Raw genomic sequence first — 21,311 nt, forward strand, 5'->3', positions numbered from 1 at the left:
GAAGGAAGATTGCATATAGAGGAAGGTAGAGTACCAGTCAATAGTACCCACTGAAAAGTAATACAAATTAATTGAATGACTAAGCGTATCAGGAATGCTTCCACCACAATTGTTAAAAGCTGTCAGGAGTGCCTCTAAAGATGAAAGGTTTCCAAGAAATGACGGGATCCCTCCAGTAAGCATATTATCACTCAGGTAAAGAATCTGGAGCCTGCGCAAATGCCCAATTTCTTGGGGAATTTGGTTGCTGAATCTGTTGTTTTGTAGCTTCAGTACAGGAGAGAAGTTGAGATTTCCCAAATGTGGCGATATAGAACCCTGAAGGAGCACGGAAGTTTAGGTTCAAGGTAGTAAGTCTTTGCTGCTTGTCGTAACATCATACCATTGGAAAAAATGGAAGGATGAATTATTTCCAGGAGCTGAGGAGGCAAGAGGATCATCAGCGATCTTGGCCTTGAATTCTAGCAAAGCTAGCTTATCAGTTTCCTTATTCCTCCCTCTAACTGTAGAACCAAAACACAAGAACAGAATAACAGCACGAAAGCAGAATCTTGAAATCGCCATGAAAACTGAAAGAACAGAATTAAATCACAAGATTGGGAATCACGTTAATCAAGTTGGGTCATCAGTCGAGGGTTAATATCTAGATAAGAACAGTGAGTAGCAGGAAATTCATCCTGGGTGCACTATACTATACTATTATTTTTATTTCTCACTTTTCTTTTCCCATAAACACTTTTTTCCGAAAACAAAATCGTAGTTTTGTGAATGATACTGAATTTGTTACTAAACAACTCCTTTTCTACTACTACTTGATGCAAAATGGCCGACCATTGTGAGATTTAATTAATCATACGGGTTACTAATTGTGATTGACAGCGATAACAAGTTTTCAATCACGAGAATTAGGATCTAATTGTTGGACTATATGTACATAATATGTTCAATGATCAAGAATTCTTCATAAGACTTGGAGAAAGTTCTTCATTTTGCAATTGAAATTTCATTGACATAAACCCTCACTTTTGTTTATTTAGTCAATTTTAAATTTAATATAACAAACATATGAATTTGATTTTTTATAATATTTAATACCTGTGACACGTATCTTTATTCAATACATCTACATGTATTACATAAAGTATTTAAATATTATTAACAATATTTATCCTCTTCTCAAAAATTAATTAAAATGAGATGGAACATCTCATTTTCTTACTATAATTTTTATGATTCAGTTCAGCTAACAAATCCAAGAACTAGGGTCTAAAGACCTCCAAGACCTGTTTTTCTTTTTTCTTTTCTTTCTTTTTTAGATAATCAAATACGAATCTTAAGACTCTGTTTGAAATTATGATTGAAAAACCCATTTTAGATCCAATTTCAGATGACCGTACGATTTAAAATAACAATCTTTCTACATTCACTATAATCTAAAAGGTTTCTATTTATTGGCACTGTGTAATATATATTATATAAAATAGAAGTTGAATTATTTTACAAGAGAGATTCTTTATCACATCACATGTTTAGATTAAACCATAGATAATTATGATAGATTAAGAGTTTGTTCTAAGTGGCCATGAAAGGAAGACATTAACAGATTTCTGGGATCCAAAAAAGAAATTAAACAAATTTAAGACCGACGGACAATATTATATTCTTACATTTCGGTCCAATTAACATTTAGAACAATAATTTACAGTGTCATTCTCCTATGCAGATAACTAGTTGAAAGCCTAACCTTTGCTCGTCTGTGGGAAGCCACAAATTGACACAGAGAATAGTAATGACAATTATGATTATTAATTATTAATAATAATAACTTCTTTTTATGACATCAATTAAAGAATTTTTGGTTAATAGAAGTCAACTGTAGTCTTTTTGACTTTGCTTCCTTCAGACCAATCCACTTACATTTTTCTTTTTCCAAGTTTCTTATAGTTAACAGTCCTATAATATTCTCTATATATAATTTAATTTTAGCTATTAACCATTGCAGATTCTTATAATACATATAAATTACTTTTTTATAAGAATAATTAACATCGAAGAACATAATTTACAGTAAATTATATTGGTGTAATCTGTTCGATTGAAATAAAAGTATGAGTTAGTGGTCTTAGTTGTCTGGGTCCCATAAGAGATTATTGGGGTAAACAAAAGATCCCTATCTTTAAATTGAACGATGGATTTGGATACACCGAATTATGAATGAATAAAAATAAAATATTATTTATAGGTATTAAAATAAGATTATCTAAAGAGATAAGGTTGGTATGCAAATGGGTAAGAGCAAGAGTGCAGCCATTGGTCGTTCATGGCATTGACCTAATTTCTCCCAATAAGAATTAATAATTAAATTCATTTTTTGGAATAAAATTAAATAGCTTGTTTATTAAGTTTGGATTAGAATATCTGTCTCCTTCTTCCATTGACAATGTCGAAATTAAAACATACATAATCATAAAATCTAAAATCAAAAGCTAAGCTATGTAAAATCATAAATTCCCATTGACAAATAAGCCATTGGATGCTTCTCAAATAATATGAATACTTTTGCTATTAGATCAAATAATACTTTGTTAATCTCTCTCTATGCAGTTTGGCACTTTTAATCATAATTTATGAGCAACATGTTTTAATACTTACAACTGGATCATCATCACCCATCTGGAATATTCGACCCGTACGATATAATTGGAGCCCACATCAAGTTTAGTTTGTGCTTATTTTATGAAAAAGACTATATTTTTTATAAAAAAACCATTGAGGTAAAGGCATTTAGAGTTTCTTGATTTTTATTATTTTAACCTTTTTGTATTGCCAGTTGTAATTCGACGTGGACTGGTCAACATATGGGTTAGTTGTTCACATTTATATATTATATGTTGCATTGGATAGTGTTTTATATATGTATATATTATTTCCTGAATTTTATTATATGTATTACGAAGGAATTATAATCTTTCAAAAAAAAAAAAAAAGAATCTCATGTGTAATTTCCATAAAAACTATATTTGGAAGAAAACAAATCAATCACCCAATTATTGTCATCTCATTGTAAAATAATATATTTACATTATTTTCTCCATATAATATGCTTAAATCATACTATGATCTATCATATATGTCTAAATGAAAACATTATTAATAAAGTTACGACAAAAGAGTAAAAGAGATTATTAGTAAGTGGGTTTTGTTGCTAAGTTTAATTGTGTTAATAATAAAATTATGCTCATAGAAATAATCTCTTTGATTTATAGTATAATTTTATATTATATGCTTTGTTTTCATTTTATCTCTATCATCATAAAATAAAAATTGTACTTCAACATTCAACTATTTATTTTTTGAATAGAAGTTTATTTAATAAGTTATAAAATCATTCTAAAACTTTGTTCTCTTATTTGAAGAATAAAAAGGGAAATTGAAGTTGAAGCGGACCCACTTTCTTTAAAGCTTGCATTTCAATTAGGCATCATAGTTTATTAAGTTTTAACTTAAGTTTACCTAATTCTTTTTAGAATTTAATTAATGGGTTAGTATGTGACTTAAGAAAAATTTAAAAGAATGTGATTTCTTGAATTTATAACCTTTTCTTGTATGAATCTTCTGATAATCTAATACATTCACATATTCTTTTTAATGGAACGTTATTGATAAATTTAATTGCTAACCGTATTAGAAGGATACAGTCGAAGAAGTTAGATAATTCAAATATATGTTTTAAATTAAAAGACAATTTAAAAGTGTTAATTTCCTAAACCATAAAGTTTGTTTTTTTCTTTTTTGGAAAGATTTTCCTATGGGGCAGGATTTTGGTATTTTCTTTGCTTGCCAACAAGGCTAGTTTTGTAGTACACTATTGGCGATAACAATCGTACATGTGGATGTTAAACATAAGCAATTTAGCTATATAAATTGCTCATTAGTTTGAATGACTTAAGAAAAAGGCACATCACCATCTCATTTGTTACATTAGAGTTTAAGGGAATTAAGGAGATTACTAAATAAAAGCTAGAATAAATGTTATTTTATCATATAGTTCATATTAATAATTCTAGTTGCATATTTACTTTCTGGTTATTTAATTTCTTTTATTAAACTAAAAATCATTATCAAAACATCGACTTAGAGTGTTTATAGTTATCTTCAGTAATTTGTGTGATAGTTGGTCTTTATAATATATGCTCTACAATTCCTTGTGAGATCGATCTCGTGGTGAGCTTACCCGAACTACCATTCGGTTCATACACTTCCGAGTACTAATTTAGACACATCAAAGTTAAATCATCAAAACACTTTTAATTATTTTTAGCTTACCGCCACAGAAGATGCACGAGTTGCCACAAAAAATTTTGTCAAAATTTTTCTCTTTTTTTACTCTAATATCCAACTACCGGCACTAAAATTTCTCTTTTTTTCACATTAATCTAAATTTAATTAATAAAAAGACCATTGAAAACTAAAGCAATTTAATTTCAACAATTAGGTAATTAGTACAAATTAACTTATAGGTTGCTATAAAACTAGTATAAGGTGAAATATTTTGGATATGATAAACAAAACTAAAATTTATATAAGAATTTAAGTTCCTCTTCCAGTATCTCCCTTTCTTGTACTTACTTCTTTAATGGATGATTTGTATAATAATGACATAAAATCAATTACTAGAGGAGATATTTAGATTCATTGAAGACGACAATTTAACGAAAGATGGTAATGGAAGCCATGATAATCCAAATGCGATGAATAATGAAGGAGGAGAAGATGAAAATAGGGAAAGATGCACATGTTTTTCGTTCTGAAAAAAATAAAATAGGAGATGATTTCGCTACAAATGCCTCTATGAACCATGAAGACATTGATGTAGTTAATGATTTGCTATATTTTTAAAAACAATATAAAATTTATTTGATTTGCTCTTTTTTGTTGAGTTTGATGCTATTATTTTTAAAATAAAAAGACACAAAAGAAAGAAAGAAATAAAAAAGAAAAGAAAGACGTCATGAAAGAAGGAAAAATTGAAAGAAAGAAAAAAAGAATGACCGAGTGATTCTAAGTTTCGACAATAACATTAATTAAGAAGACAATTATTACTTTTTTTAAAAAAATTTAAATTTTGCAACAAAGTTCTAACCTTAAAACTCAAAATTTATTAAAAACAAAGAAAATATTGCACATTTGTATTGTTACATATGAATCTACAAAGAATAAAAAAAATCTTACATTTTTTCTCTTTTAATCCGGATTAGTTTGATCATATTATATTATAGATTAATTCATAGACTAAATTGTGGCGTGAAAATTTTTCATGTGCATGTAACTTTTTACCTTCGAGAAAAAAAAATCACAAGAGAAAACAGGACCATAGCCTTAATTAATCATCAAGGAAAAAGATTACCCATTTGAGGAAAATATAGTTAATAATCATAGTTTGAAAAAGGTCAATGAGTTATTAAAAGGTTAATATTTCTGTTTTTGTCGTTAGTATTTGAGAGTAGGCCACTGGTTTATTTATACGCCTAGTAACCTACTCCCCCTCCTCCCTGTTAGATGCTAACATTTTCATCAACTTGACAGCTTTGTCAAAAAACACTGTAATTGTAAAAGAACCAAGAAACAAAGTGGATATTAGTTGTAACTCACTAAACTAAACACTGAACACTTTCCAACACAAAAGGATTATTATTTTTGTTCACTTTAACTATTTTTTCTATCACAAATAACGTTAATAAGTGATATGGTAAATTGATAGGATTGTGTTCGAACCTCTTTCACTTTAAAGGGGTTTTATTATTATTTAAGAAAAATACCTGTTTTTCTATATTAATAAAACGTGGGAATTATATATATATATATATATATATATATGTATATAATTGGACTTTAGTAGAGTGTATGTGGACATGATTCTGGGTGAGGTGGCAGCAGATGTTGTGTTAGGGGTGGAGGGGGAAGTTTATATGAGTGGTGGAAATAGGAGGGATGGGGGAGTTGTTTTCTGGTGGTGACTGGCGATGGCGAGTCACAGCGAACGTGTCAAACCTATTACGCCGGCGGCGGAGGTCTAGGATTTCTTTTTCTATGTTTGCTTCCATCGCTAATACTAACAAACAATAGTCACACTTAATTAAATATACTTACTACTGTAATAATAATAATAATAATATTAATCTTCTATTTTAAAAAAACAGTAAAATATTAATAACAACATATAATATAAATGTGCTTCTCTCTCACTTATCCATTTCATTTAAGCTCCTTTTCTTTTCTTTTCTTTTTTCTTATCCTCTCTCTCTCTCTGAAATAATGTTGAAATCTTTTGCTTAACCTTCACCTATCTCCACCTCTTATCCTGCGCACCTACTATCATCTTCCTTCTCTTCTCTAATTTCTGCTGCCTTTAGTAGATCACGAACAAGAGGTGAACCGAAGGGCTAACCGCCGTTATATCTTTGCTGCTTCCGTTTGATGGAGATATTGGTGGGTCCCACCTTCAGCATCGAGGTGTCTTCTCCTCAGGATAATCATCTCCGTGTTGATTCTGCTGCCCCTAATTGCATCTTCTTGAAAGATGAGGAGGATGATGAAATTGGAGGCCTGATCTCCACCAGGATCGGGCCTGGTATTCGGATAAATGAGCTGGACGATAACTCTACGGATAGTTCTTCTTCTATCGGAGCCCCGGATGATAGCGACGAAGAAGGAGAGGAAGTTGATAGCGGCAGCAGTTCCTCTAAAGGAGCTATTGTTTCTCTGGATGCACTTGAAGACTCTCTTCCGATCAAGTAATTACTCTTTCTTTTTATTATTTAAAAAGAATAATCATTTTGACAGTATTTATTGTTCATTTTAATTGATATGTTGTTGCAGGAGGGGATTATCGAATCATTTTGCAGGAAAATCAAAGTCATTTACGAATCTATCAGATGTGAGTAGCAGTGTGAATACAGTGAAAGATCTGGTGAAACCAGAGAATCCATTTAATAAAAGAAGAAGAACGCTGATGGCTAACAAGTGGTATAGAAGAAAGTCATCTTTCTACAGTTGGTCTAACCCTAAATCTATGCCGCTTCTTGCCTTGGCTGAAGAAGAGGAAGAAGAAGAAGCACAGCAACTAGATCATCGCCGCCATCATCATCATCATCATCTTCATCATCAAGAAGAAAGTGAATCTGAAGAAGAAGAAGAAGAAGACAATGAAGAGAGTAGTCATCCTAGACGACAACTGCCAAAACTATCAAAACTTCAAGACAGAAAGTTCAGGACTAGTTTCAAGTCTCATAGTTGTTTCTCTCTTACAGATCTGCAAGAAGATGAACAGTATCAATAATAAATTCCTCTTTTCTTCTTTTTACTTTTTAATTTTTACGCTTATTCCCACTTTGATGGCAATGTTTTAACCTATAAAATAAATAACTATATCTTCCTTCTTTTCTTCTTTTCTTTTTTTTTTTTTGATAAAAGAAAAAAGAAATTGTGCATCTTCGATCTAATTTCCTCATATTTTTTATATTTGTTTTTGTTTAGATGATAAGGCGTTTATTAGATTTTCTATGTATCAATACACTTTGTTTCTGCCTTCAAAGGACAGAAACAAATTTGTCCTTAGCTATTTAGATGAGGACACGATAGACTTTTCAGCTTTGTTAGATGACTGGGAGCAGCCATGTACAGTAATTAGGCAGACGGTTGCGTGCCAACTGCCAATGATGACTTATTGAATGTACCTTTGATCTTATCCTATCTTTGTAAAAGAATGCACAAAAAAAGAAGAAAGGGAATATGAATGTAAGCTGTGTGGATATTCACTTGTCAATTTCAAACATTTTCATCTCAAACCCTCTCTGTTTATTTATTCCTTTCTGGATTTTATTAATTTTATACTACAATATCTTCCTTTTCCATTTCAAATTTTATATTAAAGTTTGATTTTTAACTATCAAATTTACATATTACAAATCTTACTGTTCTCAGTATATATATATATTTAAATTATAAAATTCTATCAAATAAAAATCAAACTGTAATGATATTATTCATTTTTATTGACAGATGCTAGGATACTTTTCTTCAGAGAAATTAAATTTTGTTTCTGATCTCGAAGATGAATCAAAGAAGCAATGGTATGATTTAGGAGTTAGATTAACTGAAATATGGAAGTTTTAAATAATTCTTTTCTTTATGAAAAATTACTCTAGTCGAAAATTTGATTAAAATAGCTATTTCGATTCAATTTTAGTAATTTTAATTTAAAATGGCGAAAATTTTAGTCGAATCAAAATAAAAAGTATTTTATTTTCCCTTTTTTAAAGAAGCGAAACATTTTAACTATTTTTGTCTAAATAAAATGAAATTAATAGTTGATAATATTGGAAATCACATATTTATAATTATGTATTGCAATTTGATTAATATATTTATTAATTTTAAATAATTAAATATATAAAATTATATATATATATATTTGATAGGAAACATGCAGCATATTCTCTTCTTCATATGATGTCTTTGTCCTTACCATATTTCTTAAAGCTGGAAACCGGCATGCATTGTTATAATGAATAGGACCTTTGATGTGATCTCTTTTTTAAATTTTATGAAAGGAAGAAAGTTGAAAGAAATTTTGACATGGGAAACTTTACTATTTGGAATTATTCTTCTTCTTTCTATCACTGTAAAAGGGTTATTGAAAATCTAGAGTGTCAATACACACATGCATCATTTTGTGCAACAAATTGCTATATACCCATCATCACCAGAACCCTCTGTTTGTTGGATCCATGTCAAAATAATATATGGTAACCAAGCATATCAGAATCGTCTACTAGGCACTCAACTTGATAGAGTGATCAAATCACTTCGAATACAAGTCTCAGCTGGCATTCTAAAGATCGAAATATCCCAAACTTGACTAAAAAAACATGAATGATCTCTGCAAACAACAAAAAGACAAACCCTCACTTAAACTAGCTTAGGTTGCATAGAGATTACTCATAATGATTCTGGTTGCTAGAGTTGATTACGGCTCGGTTAATTTGGTCATTTTTAGAAATCTAAGTGAATACATAAGTTTTTAAATTTATTAATTCTAAATCTAAATCATTAGTCTTTTAGTTCTTAACAATATTCATATTTTCGATGTTTTAAAAGATATTTAATATTTTAGAATATTTATATATATATTCATGCAGTTAATTGAACTATAATTTTTTGATATAAAAAATAAAAAATTAAAATTAAAAACTAAATATTTCTAAAAAGAAATACAAAACTGAAACCGTCGGTTCAATTAATCTATTTTATTAATTTAATTTTTTATTTTCGGACAGATTTTCTTATCATCCCTACTAGTTGCCAAGAACAAAAAGAAAAAATAAAAATGTTATTGATAGGTTAAGTCTCTTCTTTTAAATCTTAAATTTCTCTTGGTATCTTTCTCTCTCTCTCTCTCTCTCTCTTTTCATTCTTTTTGCTTATTTTCTTTATCTAATTTATTATGAAAGTATTGGTCTTTTATTAACGCTCTTTTTTTTTATCTTAATAAGAACATAGATATAATTTGGTATCAATATTAAAATTCATTAATTTTCATATCATATGCTATTGTTTCTATTTATCGTGATCTTTAACCTATCTCTTCATAAAAACCAGTAAATAATTAAACAATTAAGTCTAATTATAATGCTTTTAACCTATACCTGAAAAGCTGAAAAATAAGGAAGAAAATAAATTAAGATTAAGATAGTATTTAGTTGTTGAAACCCATAAAATTTATAGAATTCATTATTAAATTTAAATTTATATACTTTACATATAGTGAAAGTTAATTTAGTATTCTCCATAATTAAACTTGTATGGAATTGATTATAGCTAAACTAAATTCTAACAAAATAAATAGAATTTTTAGATCAATTCGCATAATTAAATTAATATATTTCATAATACCAAAATATCTCTTTCAACTTTATCATTTTCATTTTATTTTATATTCTTTTTAAATGAAATAATTTTTTTTATAAATTTCAATCAAACATAGTATAAAAGATAATCTATTAAAAAGTTAGAACAAGAAAGTATAATAAAACTAGATTTTAATTTCTCATGTTTGAACTAAATGTATACTAGCTAAATATAATTTAATTTTAATTTTAAACTCTAAAAATAGAAGACATTAAACTATCATTTTGATATTTGTAGATGGTCTTTTTATCCACGTATTTTTTAGCTTTTTAAGCAAGAGAAAATATATCACTTTTTTTTTTAATTTTTCTTGTAGAATAGAAATAAACAAAATATAAAATTAAAAGAATAACTATTATATTGATATTTTTTTAATTTTTAGAAAAAATAAAATGAAAGTATTAGTTCATTGACAAATGATTACTACAACTATTATGTGATTTTACAGTGAAATATTTTATTCATGAAAGGAAATTGTTGTTTGATTTTCTATCTGTTAATATTCTTTATTCTCTATTTTATAGTCTTCCGAAATAAAAGGTTAATGGACAAACAGTTGTAAAATCACATGATTATTAATCGATTACACAAAAGAAGAAAAGAAAAAGGAATTAAATAAGACTAATCATGTCGGCTTCTTTTATTTGATTTGATTAAATCGAGAAATGGTAAAAGTCAAAAGTAGACACGTATTTATTTATTTTTCTTTGAGCTTAGACTTAATTGAAAATTGGTTATACTCCGCCTCCACACACAGCACAAACCCTTACGCACTTCTCCTGTCCCACTCTACCACAAATAATTACAACAGAAAAGATAATTTACGTGTCATTTTATTACTTGTAATGCCCACTCTCATCTCACCATGTCGTTTCAGTCTCAGCTTTACTCATTTCAGGCCATACGGATATAAAACTAGGGTTAGCGATCTAACCTCTCTTTTGCAGCCTCGGACGACTCGGCTCGGCACCAACTCGATGAGTCAGTCGAGCTCCGAGTCCGACGCAGCTAATTCGAAGAATGGTGAGGCTAGAGGAGAGATTCAGCCTGAGGATGTATTGGTGCAGTATGTGGTGTTGAGGAGAGACCTAATAGACACGTGGCCAATGGGGAGCGTGGTGACACAAGGATGCCATGCCTCTGTTTCTGCAATCTGGGAGAACAAGGATGATCCTCACACTCTCCAGTATTGTAGCCCTGAAAACATCGATTTTATGCACAAGGTGTATATATATATGAGTATCTCCCTTTCTCTCTCCTTTTGTTTGATTCGTTTTTATTTCATTGAATTGGGTCTTTTGTTTTGTTTTTATGAGAGAAGGTTACTCTTGAAGTGAAAGGAGAGGCCCAGATGTTGAACTTGTCAGAGAAGCTAACAGCCGCTGGCATTGTTCATAAGCTGTGGATTGAACAACCTGAAAACATTCCGACCTGTCTTGCAACCAGGCCTTATCCTAAATCTGCTCTGACTTTGTTTTTCAAGAAGTTGAAACTTTGCAAGTGATGCGTTTGCACATTTTAGTTGATTTCCTGAGATCTTGCTGTTCGTGAATTACTAGAAACTTAAGATTGGTTCAGCAGCTCGAATTTTATAGCTAATGAATTTCGCGCAATTGTCATTGCAAACTTTTAATTCAAATTTTGATTACACGAATTTTTTTATGGATTTCTTATTCACATTTTTGGTGGGACTCTGCTAGGAACTTTTGAGAAGAGTCAGCACAAAACATTCTTTTTTTTACCCACGCAAATTTGAGCCTTGGAAGTTAGCGCCATATTTGGGAATTTAGCTCAGCTGAAATAGAAAAAAAGTCTATGATTCATGTGATATCCCTTGATTCATCCAAATATTATTACCCTGACATCCAATTTCATGTCAAATCGCGTTAATAGGGGCTTTTAGAGCTCCAAAAGTCTACTTAACAAAGCGCATCAAGTAGGGGGCGCCAGGGAACAATGGATCAACCACATAAAAATCACAATGCTCAATTTTAGTTTCTTCCTCAGTAACATACTCAAACTACAAATTATGCTGAATTTAACGCTATAACAAAAAAAAAAAAAAAAAAGAATTAGAAGGGAAAAAGAAAAAAAAGAATCCTGTTTTAACAACTGAAAAACCCTCTACTTAGCCATGTTCATGATCTTTAACTGTAGAAATGTGGCTCCAAATACAACAAACGCCACTTTCAGAATAGCACTACTCCCCCTAGATACAAAGAGAAAAACAAAAATGCCGGAGATGATCTTTCAACTTCAATTTGCTGAGTACCTGCAACAGTTCACAAGGCAACAGTTCAGAAGTATCAGGAAGACACGAGCGCTACAAAATTTGCTACTTAAAAAGTAATAACCATAACAAAGATACCAGTGTGATACGAGACAGAAATGCTCAAGTTCCACTTTAACTGCCTCCCTTCTGCTTCAGAGTAATCTTATCCCCCAGGCTAAGAGCAATACCCTGGGTCTTGCTCCTTATCCTGATGTACCCACTAAGCTTCCCATCTGCCTGCTTCTCAATGCTTACATTTACCAGTGCATCCTCTCCAAAGACACTCTTGGCGTACAAGTTGGCAGCCAGAAACCCACAGTCACCATCTAGTGCAGATCTGAAGCTCACACAAACAAGATAAGACTTCGCTCAAACACAAACTTATATTCCAATAAAGTGAACCAGCATTAGAGAAAAAAGAAAAAAAAAAAAAAAGAATTTAAGCCTTTTCAGATAATACAGAAAGACAGCCCATGCAATCAGTCGCACAGACTAGCCAAGTATAGAGCAATATACTATGCAATTTGAAACAACTTACGGTGCAGTGAGACATTTCATGTTGGTTGACTTGATGACATGGTCAAGGAATTCCTTCTCATCTTGAATTATTGTATTAACAGCAACCTGGAACATAATTTACAAATAAAAATTCAGGACTGAAGGTCAACATAGTATTACCAGTCAATCTAGAAGAAAATATTGCAAGAATTAAATGATAATTTTATTGTTTCAGGTGAGCAAAGGTATCACAGAAATAAAGATTTTTTATCCTGGTATAACATAAAATAATTAAACGGAATATAAAAAAGTACCTTGTTTTCCCATTCAAACTCTGCCCACATTGTTCTAAAAGCTGCATCTGTACAAACTGCAGGAGAAATGTAATCCATAATATCGATGTGGATGTCATTGAGAACAACGACTGTTCGCTCATGCACATTTGATGTCTCATAAACAATGTTCCCAAAAATTACACCAGTCTCAGTTGAGGACACCTTGATGTTGGCCTTTATTTGCCTGCTAGATTCAGGAGCAAGTGTATAATTCTGTGGACGCTCCACAAGTTTAAGGTCACCCATAGTTGCTAACTCCAAGCATAAATTCTGAAGAGTTTCCTTTGTCCTGTTGATAACTGTAACATCAAGTACAATATCATAATGATGAACTGTTACATATGCCTCAGCATAAACAGGGTCACTAAATCCAGTGAGCTGAAGGATGCGGTTAAGCTTATTTGCATCATCCCCATCCTTGATAAACTCTCCAGTTGCACGTTTCAAATCATCTTGAACTTCATCTTCCAACTCCAGCTGACTCATACCCTGAAAATTAGATGATATCAGTATATGTGTTAAATAAATAATCACCTAGCCCTCTGAATTATCTTATCTAGAATCAAATAATGAGTTTGCAAATGGTCAACTAAATCTGAATAAGCAAGAGGACGAATAAAAGAAGAAACATTCAACAGATTTTTATGAGATCTTTCACAAAATAAGTGAAGTATAACCCAGTAATTTTTCCTGTCAGAAGACTGGCTGATCCAAATAAGCTGGATGATTGACAAGAAGTGGCATATAAGAGTCTAAGGGGAGACAATAGTCACAGCTTACTTCCAAAGAGAGTGTCACTTTCAAATCAGAACCAAGCAATGAAAATGTATAGGATCTCATAAGATAGAATACTAAAAATTAATACCAAAAAATTGCAAGGATCTATTACCTTCCTGCTCTTCAAATGGTAGAAATCAATAAGGTCATCTGGTTGTGCATGAGAAACCTGAGCTTTTGCCTTCAATTCCTCAGTTTCCCTCAACTGTTTCTCTGAAAGCATTTTTACAAAGCTCTGATGGCAAGACTGCAACCATATCTTTCTAATGTCATCACCAGTATTGCATAGTAATCTTATGCAGAGGAGTATCCTATCATAAGAATCATTATCAATTGGGTGGGGCAAAACTGGAGATTGTCCTAATTGGATCATAGAGACCATGATCAACAATGCATGTGAGGATGCCTTATTAACTTCAACTTTAGCAGGCTGCACCTCTTCCAATCTCAGCACGAGCTTTGTCAGAGTGCAAGCAACAACTGCTCCAAGGAAAAAATCACCAGTTAGAATAAGGGATCTCAAGTTCCCAGAAGCCAGCGTCCCTTGAACAAGTGTAGGAGGAGAAAATGCAGTTTCAGAGGCAGCACTCTGTGTCGCATAAGTCCCATCAGCAAGAATAGCAGGTCTTCTGGAAGATACAGTAATGGAATTGGCTTGCTGAGGCTTCTTTGAAGCATCAGTAGCTTCCCCTTCTTCTGAAACAGAGTAAAAAGGCAACTCTCCAAGACACTGCTTAATTGTAGCAATCCCACTCTCGATTTCAGAAAGAGACAAGCAGTACTCTCCAATGATCCAAAGAGCACAGGAACAGACCCTTGCAGCTCGGATTTGGTAGAAAGTGTCCAATAGCCTAGTAATTATAGAAACCCTTAGTTTAGGATTGGTTTCAATTATCTCACGAACAAAAACAATCACATCGATAGCTGAAGCAACATTGCTATCTCCAAGGAAATCCATCAACAGATGAACCACTGTGCTTGCTACTTCTGGGAACTTAATAGCACAAGAATGAATAGCTTGAATAAGCATTTGTCTGTACTCGCCATTCTTCTCAAGTTCTCCATTCTGAGTCTTAACAACTTCCTTCTTCAGCATAAGAACAACCTCATTGATGTTTCGTGGGGTAATCAACTCAAGGACAATATCAAGTGTCTTCCTCCGAATGTCAAGATTTGGGCTGGAGAGTGCCCTAAGCACATCCATAATCAGATCAACCATGATATCTCTGTGAGAAGACTTGAGCTCATTTAGCCGATCAAGGACAATAAGCTTCACGTTGTTATCACTCTGAGACAAAAGCAGCTGACAATAGCTGTCTGCTGCGGCTCTAATCGCAGTAGGGGCAGATGACAGAGAAACAAGTGTCCCGGCACATTCATAAATAACTGCAGTAGAAGGGGCGTTTAACAAAGATATAATGATCTTAATGTACTTCCCCTTCTCGCCGCGATTTGTTCTGCACACCTTCCGAATCAACTCCAACACAACCATCTGAAGCAACTCACCCCATTCAGAAACCTTATCGACATGGGTCAAAAGATAATTAATGGCTCGATCCTGTGCACAGGTAAAAAGCATAAGAAAAGCATTTCGCTTAGCAGATTGATCCTGCTCTGTTGAAAGAACCTTCTCAATCATTTCAGGAGCATCAACCAAGAGTTGCTCACCCTGGGGAAGCTTATATATAGACATCACAGCTAATATAGCATTCCTCCTGATATATGGATGTCGATGCTCCAGATTCTGAAGAACTGAAGGGATCAATGGCTCGATTATTTCTGTCTCATTCAAGCGACATAAGAACCTCAGTGTCACCCCACGAATGTATTCATTTGGGTGCTGAAGGTTGTTCCTCAAGTTTTGGCATATCAAAATCATTTCAGGCAACACCCGACCCTTGGCATCAGTTTTGTCAATAATCTCCAAATACAGAAGTAACAACTTTTGGACTGTGTGGTCCTCAGAAGGCAAGACATATCTAACAATTGTGATAAAGAGTTGGGGAAGTGTTTCACCATTCAACAAAAGACTAATTGCCTTCTTCATGGCATCAATCTTTGCTGGCACATCATTGCCTTCGAGTGCTTCCTTTATCTCATTGGCGATTGCTGGTGTTCCTTTGTCGAAGTGAACAAGCAGGGTACAGGACTTCTCCATATCTTTGTTTTCTAGAGACGCAATCAATTCATGCTAATTCAAATCAGTAACAAACATACAGCATCACTCAAGTGATAGAGTCGGGCACATATATAGCCACTATGAAATATAAGGAAATCTAAAAAAGTTCAATGCTCAGTAAATAAGTATAATTATCATTTTGATACAAATGAGTTGAACACAAGACAAGCCTAAAGTCATAATTAAACAATGACCAAAAATTGGCAAGCATGGTAAAATCTTCACAGCTTCCTGGAATTCCCACTCATCAAAAACCCTCCCAGTAAGTCTATGCCAAAAAAACCGAAAACTAAGTTTTTCATATGACAGATCTCGACTGAAGCCTCTACAATGGGCACATTTGATTAACACATTAATGCATAACTTAAGGGCTTAGAAAAAGTAGTAATATAAGCGTCACTGCATATCCAACCACGTACCTCAATTAATCAGATCTAAAATTCGAAATTCAAAACTGTTGTAACAACTTCAGGTTCTGAAAACTCAATAAAAATACACATCATAAATCTGATTAAGTCAAACAATTGAAACGACAATTCTCATTCCAGATCACGAATTGATAAATGCGACACCTAATTTATGAAGCAATAAACTGATGTACGAGTATCATCAAACTAATAAAATGAATGTAATGCTATTATTAAAAACACAAATAAAATTCAAAACCTAAAATTCACAGAAAGAAAAAAAAAAAGCATGTTTGGCCGCGGAGAAAATGCAGGGAAAGAGATTAAGTATATGGTGTTGCGTCTTATTTTCTTTATATCCAAACAGATCCTAACAATCAGGCAAGAGAAAAACAGAAAACAAACCTTATAGCGATCAGATCTAAGGAGAAGGCAGTGAATTTGGGGAGAAATGGAATAAAACTGAGTCCAGAGCGCGAGAGATAATTGCAATTTTTATTTATTTAGTTTGGAATCTAAAAGATGTTCGCATTTATAGGATATGAAATGAAGTGAAATCAAATTACACTCAGATCCAAGATCTAACCCTTGTGTCCTTATAAGCGAAGCTAATGAAGATGAGGACTTCTCAAGTGTAATTTTCTTTTTTCCTTTTCCTTTTTCTCCCCTTTTAATGGGTTTTTCGGTAAAATAGTTTGATAATATGACTAATTTAAAATAAATTAAGAAATAAATGCGACTAATTACAATTTCTAGTGCTATCAATTAAGGATAACTTTGAATTTCTGTTTTAATATAAATAGTTTTATATTTTACCAACAAGTTTAGTTCTGTATTAGAGATACCAACAACCTCTTAAGCTCTTAAGTTATATTTATTTTGTTATAAAAAATGTATATAAAAATTAAGTATTTAAAAGACTTTTTGAGTCATTTTTTTTAAATAATTCAAGAGTCATATTCTTTCACTTTAAATCTAAGAAAGAAAAAAAATAATTTTTAAATATATTTATTATCTTTATAAATGTGATATTCTCTTTCTTATTAATTTTTTATTAATAAAAATTTATTAGATAAAATAAAAAATATAATTTTTTAATATAAATTAAAATTAAAAAATAATTATTTATAATTTAATAAAGAGATATATAAGTCTTTCATATTTATAAAGTTGTTGGCTTACTAAAAACAAATAACTAATTACAATTCTTAGTCTACTCAATCATTCCATATTCAGTTTTATGCGTTAATGGACTAATAATTTATTTATATGGTGTTAATTTTATAAATTTATGACTCAGACTGGCCTACGCCCAATCAGAATATTAACATACTTTCTGCTGTAATTTTTATTAATGGGTTTACCGCCGTAAATTTAGAGTTATTTATTTATATATAAAAAAAATTAATTTACTTGAAAACGGAATGTACAAACAAATGATAAAATATATACACATGGAAATATAAGTCCGAGGCACATCTTCCCGATAGGCGAGAATGATAAGAAATCTACATCTATTCGGCAAAATATCTGAACGGTAATTAGATCATAATTTTGTAAATACAACATTTGATATAAAAACCATATGTTTTATTATTGATAAATTATAATATCTCTTCAATTAGCTTTCTAATTACAATAACTAATGGAATATTGAAATAAAAATAAGAATTAAATAATAATATCAAATTTATATTTATATATGTGTGCGTGTGAAAGTAAGGTTTTGAACATACTTTTTCTTTTCTACATGGTCTTTTTTCTATTTCTTAAGGTATTTTTCTTGATTTATATAAATTATTTTTATAGATTATTTCTTTTTATTATTATTATTTTTTTAAATAAAATATTTAAGAGACTTTATTTTACCTAAATTTTTTAACTTTCTTTCTTTCATTGATCTTGCATCTAAATTTTTTAACTTTCTTTTATTATTATTTTTTTTATAGAACTACTAACACTTTATTCGTGTCATTGCATGATTATTTTATTTATTTATTATATAATTTAATTTATAATTATATTAGTATAAAAATAAATTTTTACTTTATTTTATGATACTTTTATTTTTATATAATATATATATATATATATATATATATATATTAGTATTTTATAAAAATCATAATACATTCTTATCAAATTTTTCTATTTTTATATACTAAGATAAATAAATATGAGAAATGTATATCCTTATCAATTTTAACTCTTTATCTGTTTTATTGCACTAATAAATTCTCATATATTTATATAATACATATTTTTAATAAATAAGATTGTTAGAATTTTTACTATTTATTTTATTATTAATTTTTTAATACCATATATATATATATAGATTAATTTCTTTATTTATTACATTGGACTAATAAATTATTCAATATGTTACAATTTTTTAAACTATTTTTATGATCCAAATGTAGATTCTTATTCTTTTACTATTTTATTAATTTTTTGTTTATAATATATAAAATATATGTTTATATTCATGTGTATATATATATATACGAACATAAATATATATTTTAAAAAAAATAATAAGATTTATTATTAATATAAAGTACCTTTACTAGTTATTATACTTATTATAATTATTTTAAAAATATAATAATCTTATACTTAAATAAATTAAAAGAATACTATATCCATTGTTGACATTATCCGAGATCATACTATTTTTTTAATAAATATTTAAGTTACTATTTTTATAAATATGACAATATGTCATTTTCTCATTGAAAAACAATATTGACATGGCTTCATAAAATTTTGCCACATAAAAACTCATGGAAGAATTTAGAATTCTTTATATATATGTTGTCGATTTTATTTTTTTAACTCTTACTCTCCTATTTCTAAAGATAAATAAAAACTCTTAATTCTCATATTTCTTTTATTAATTTTTTTATTTATTTCATTTTATTTTATTCACAAGCTACCTGCCATCTTTATCAACTCAATTTCCTTCTTATGTTTTTTATGAATTTTTTTTATGAACAAATAAATTTATTTTTATTTTTATTTTTTTACCTTTTCTATGTTAGATTAGTTAAATTTAAATCTAACAGTATTTTTATATAAAAAAAGCATTTTAAGAGATGTTTGTTTATTTTCTAAAGTTATTTTTTATCACGATCCCATCTGTGGGCCCGTGACCGGCACTAGAGAATGTGTAGGCGTAAGGCCACCAAATCGCGTAGTAAGCCTGACACTCACTGACTTAAATAAATCTTATCTCATTTAGTACTATTGATTCCACAATTTCGTAACCATTAAATTTGCACAATTAATTCGGTCTGCCATAAGGATTAGGCTAGACCCGAAACTACAGAGCATTACAACTGATACATCTACTATTTCAACTGCGGATAATCTAAGATTTTATAAATTAACATACCAAATCAAATACACCATCCGATGATGAAGGAGTCGGGTTACTAGATAAGAGTCGCGGAAAGACTAACAGTCACGGATCTGAAAAACAGTAAAATTGAGACTGTCAATCTCGAAAGTGAGTTAAAATCATATATCCAAAAATATTTGCATATACTTCGATCATACATTTATTTAATTTGAAATAAACATAAGTCATGTAAAAATATATGTGTCATGCCATGCTTAAAAAAATAATTTTCACACACAATGGGACGGAGTACTTCAGTAGAACCCTAATCCCAACCCAACATCTCGATCAATCTCATTACTGACATCTCGACTAATCTCAATTTTAACATTTCGACTAATCTCATTCCAACAGGACTGACGCCCAGAGAGCGAAGCTCAATAAAGGATCTTACCTCTAGTTTGGTCACTTGTCTTAGTTTTTCGGCTCTCTTAATCCAACAAGTCTGGCGCCCAGAGAGCAAGCTCGATCAGGGTCCTTACCTCCAGCCTGAATACTTGATTTCCAACTAAGCCGGCGCCTAGAGAGCAAGCTCGATCAAGGACCTTACCTCCGGCAAACACACTCTAATAAGCCCAGAGAGCGATGCTCGATCAGGGCAATTCCTAATCTTTTCTGTTTTAAATTTACCTTTTTTTCTTTTTCCATCACTCTCGAATTTATACTAGAACACTCATCAAACTCTTATGTTCTACTGTCGTCCCATCCTGAGTCATTATGCAATGATAAAATCAATGATAAAAAAAGAGCATACATGAATAGTAATTAAAAAGCATAATACATATGAATCATAATTAAATTAATAATTAAACTTGCAATAAAATAATCACGATAGCAAATCAAACATTTATGCATGACACGTGCATAATCGATATATGACTTTAACTCACAGCTTTGGCGACCTCCTAGCTCTGCTCCGGTGCCTCGGGTGGAGCGAGCCGAACTGACAGATCATCTAACCACGGAAAACAATTAATTAATAACGCTGAAACAATTGATCATTAACCCTAGGTCTAGATTTTTAGGACTGACTATCTAAAAATCTCGACTCGGAAGAATTCTACTCAAAATCACGCAGAACCTCCCCTAAAACACGGACGTTTACCCCCCGTAAAACGGGTCCAGGACCTGCTAGAAAAACACTACAAATATTCAACAATTCATACAACGGGAGTCGGGTCCCCAAGACTTCACTATTTTTCCCGACTCTACCACAGCACAAAAATCACGACTACGACAGGCAGTTCGACAAACAATTAATTTGACTTACAAATATCATCTAATACTCAACACAAATCAATAAGCATAAATTAAATCAAAGAATTCCAAAATTAACGGGCCAAAGAAAATTACCGAGACGCTTGATCGCTCGGTCGACTTGCCCCCAGCCGCTGGAGTCCGATCGACGATCTGAACACACTATCGGACTCGAAACGACGCGCTGATGGCGATCCCTGCTTCTGATTTTCCG

At 31.1% G+C, this 21,311-nt stretch overlaps 3 protein-coding genes across 5 annotated transcripts; 2 read left to right on the forward strand and 1 right to left on the reverse strand.

The window, feature by feature from the left end:
- The first annotated feature begins 6,027 nt into the window (after positions 1-6,027).
- LOC8265185 lies at positions 6,028-7,444 on the forward strand. Its single transcript, XM_002515299.4, has 2 exons — positions 6,028-6,794; positions 6,880-7,444. The coding sequence occupies exons 1-2, from the start codon at positions 6,478-6,480 to the stop codon at positions 7,337-7,339; spliced, it is 777 nt and encodes a 258-aa protein (XP_002515345.2). The 5' UTR covers positions 6,028-6,477; the 3' UTR covers positions 7,340-7,444.
- Positions 7,445-10,767: 3,323 nt separating this feature from the next.
- On the forward strand, positions 10,768-11,631 carry LOC8265184 (putative peptidyl-tRNA hydrolase PTRHD1). The gene is made up of 2 exons (XM_002515298.4): positions 10,768-11,192; positions 11,291-11,631. Exons 1-2 carry the CDS (start codon positions 10,815-10,817, stop codon positions 11,471-11,473), a joined length of 561 nt encoding a protein of 186 aa, XP_002515344.2. The 5' UTR covers positions 10,768-10,814; the 3' UTR covers positions 11,474-11,631.
- A 298-nt stretch (positions 11,632-11,929) lies between these two features.
- LOC8265183 (coatomer subunit beta-1) lies at positions 11,930-17,089 on the reverse strand. Of its 3 annotated transcripts, XM_048371708.1 has the most exons (7): positions 16,843-17,089; positions 16,450-16,505; positions 13,964-16,020; positions 13,054-13,563; positions 12,780-12,865; positions 12,338-12,578; positions 11,930-12,241 (listed from the first exon to the last, which is right to left on the reverse strand). In XM_048371708.1, the coding sequence occupies exons 3-6, from the start codon at positions 16,007-16,009 to the stop codon at positions 12,374-12,376; spliced, it is 2,847 nt and encodes a 948-aa protein (XP_048227665.1). In that variant the 5' UTR covers positions 16,010-16,020; positions 16,450-16,505; positions 16,843-17,089; the 3' UTR covers positions 11,930-12,241; positions 12,338-12,373. The 3 variants fall into 3 exon arrangements, with proteins under 3 accessions (XP_048227665.1, XP_048227666.1, XP_048227664.1); XM_048371709.1 differs by lacking the exon at positions 16,450-16,505 and having other exon boundaries at positions 13,964-16,042; XM_048371707.1 differs by lacking the exon at positions 16,450-16,505 and having other exon boundaries at positions 16,843-17,088.
- Between the last annotated feature and the right edge of the window lie 4,222 nt (positions 17,090-21,311).

This window comes from Ricinus communis, chromosome 3 (genome assembly GCF_019578655.1).
Source record: "Ricinus communis isolate WT05 ecotype wild-type chromosome 3, ASM1957865v1, whole genome shotgun sequence".
Taxonomy (NCBI): domain Eukaryota; kingdom Viridiplantae; phylum Streptophyta; class Magnoliopsida; order Malpighiales; family Euphorbiaceae; genus Ricinus; species Ricinus communis.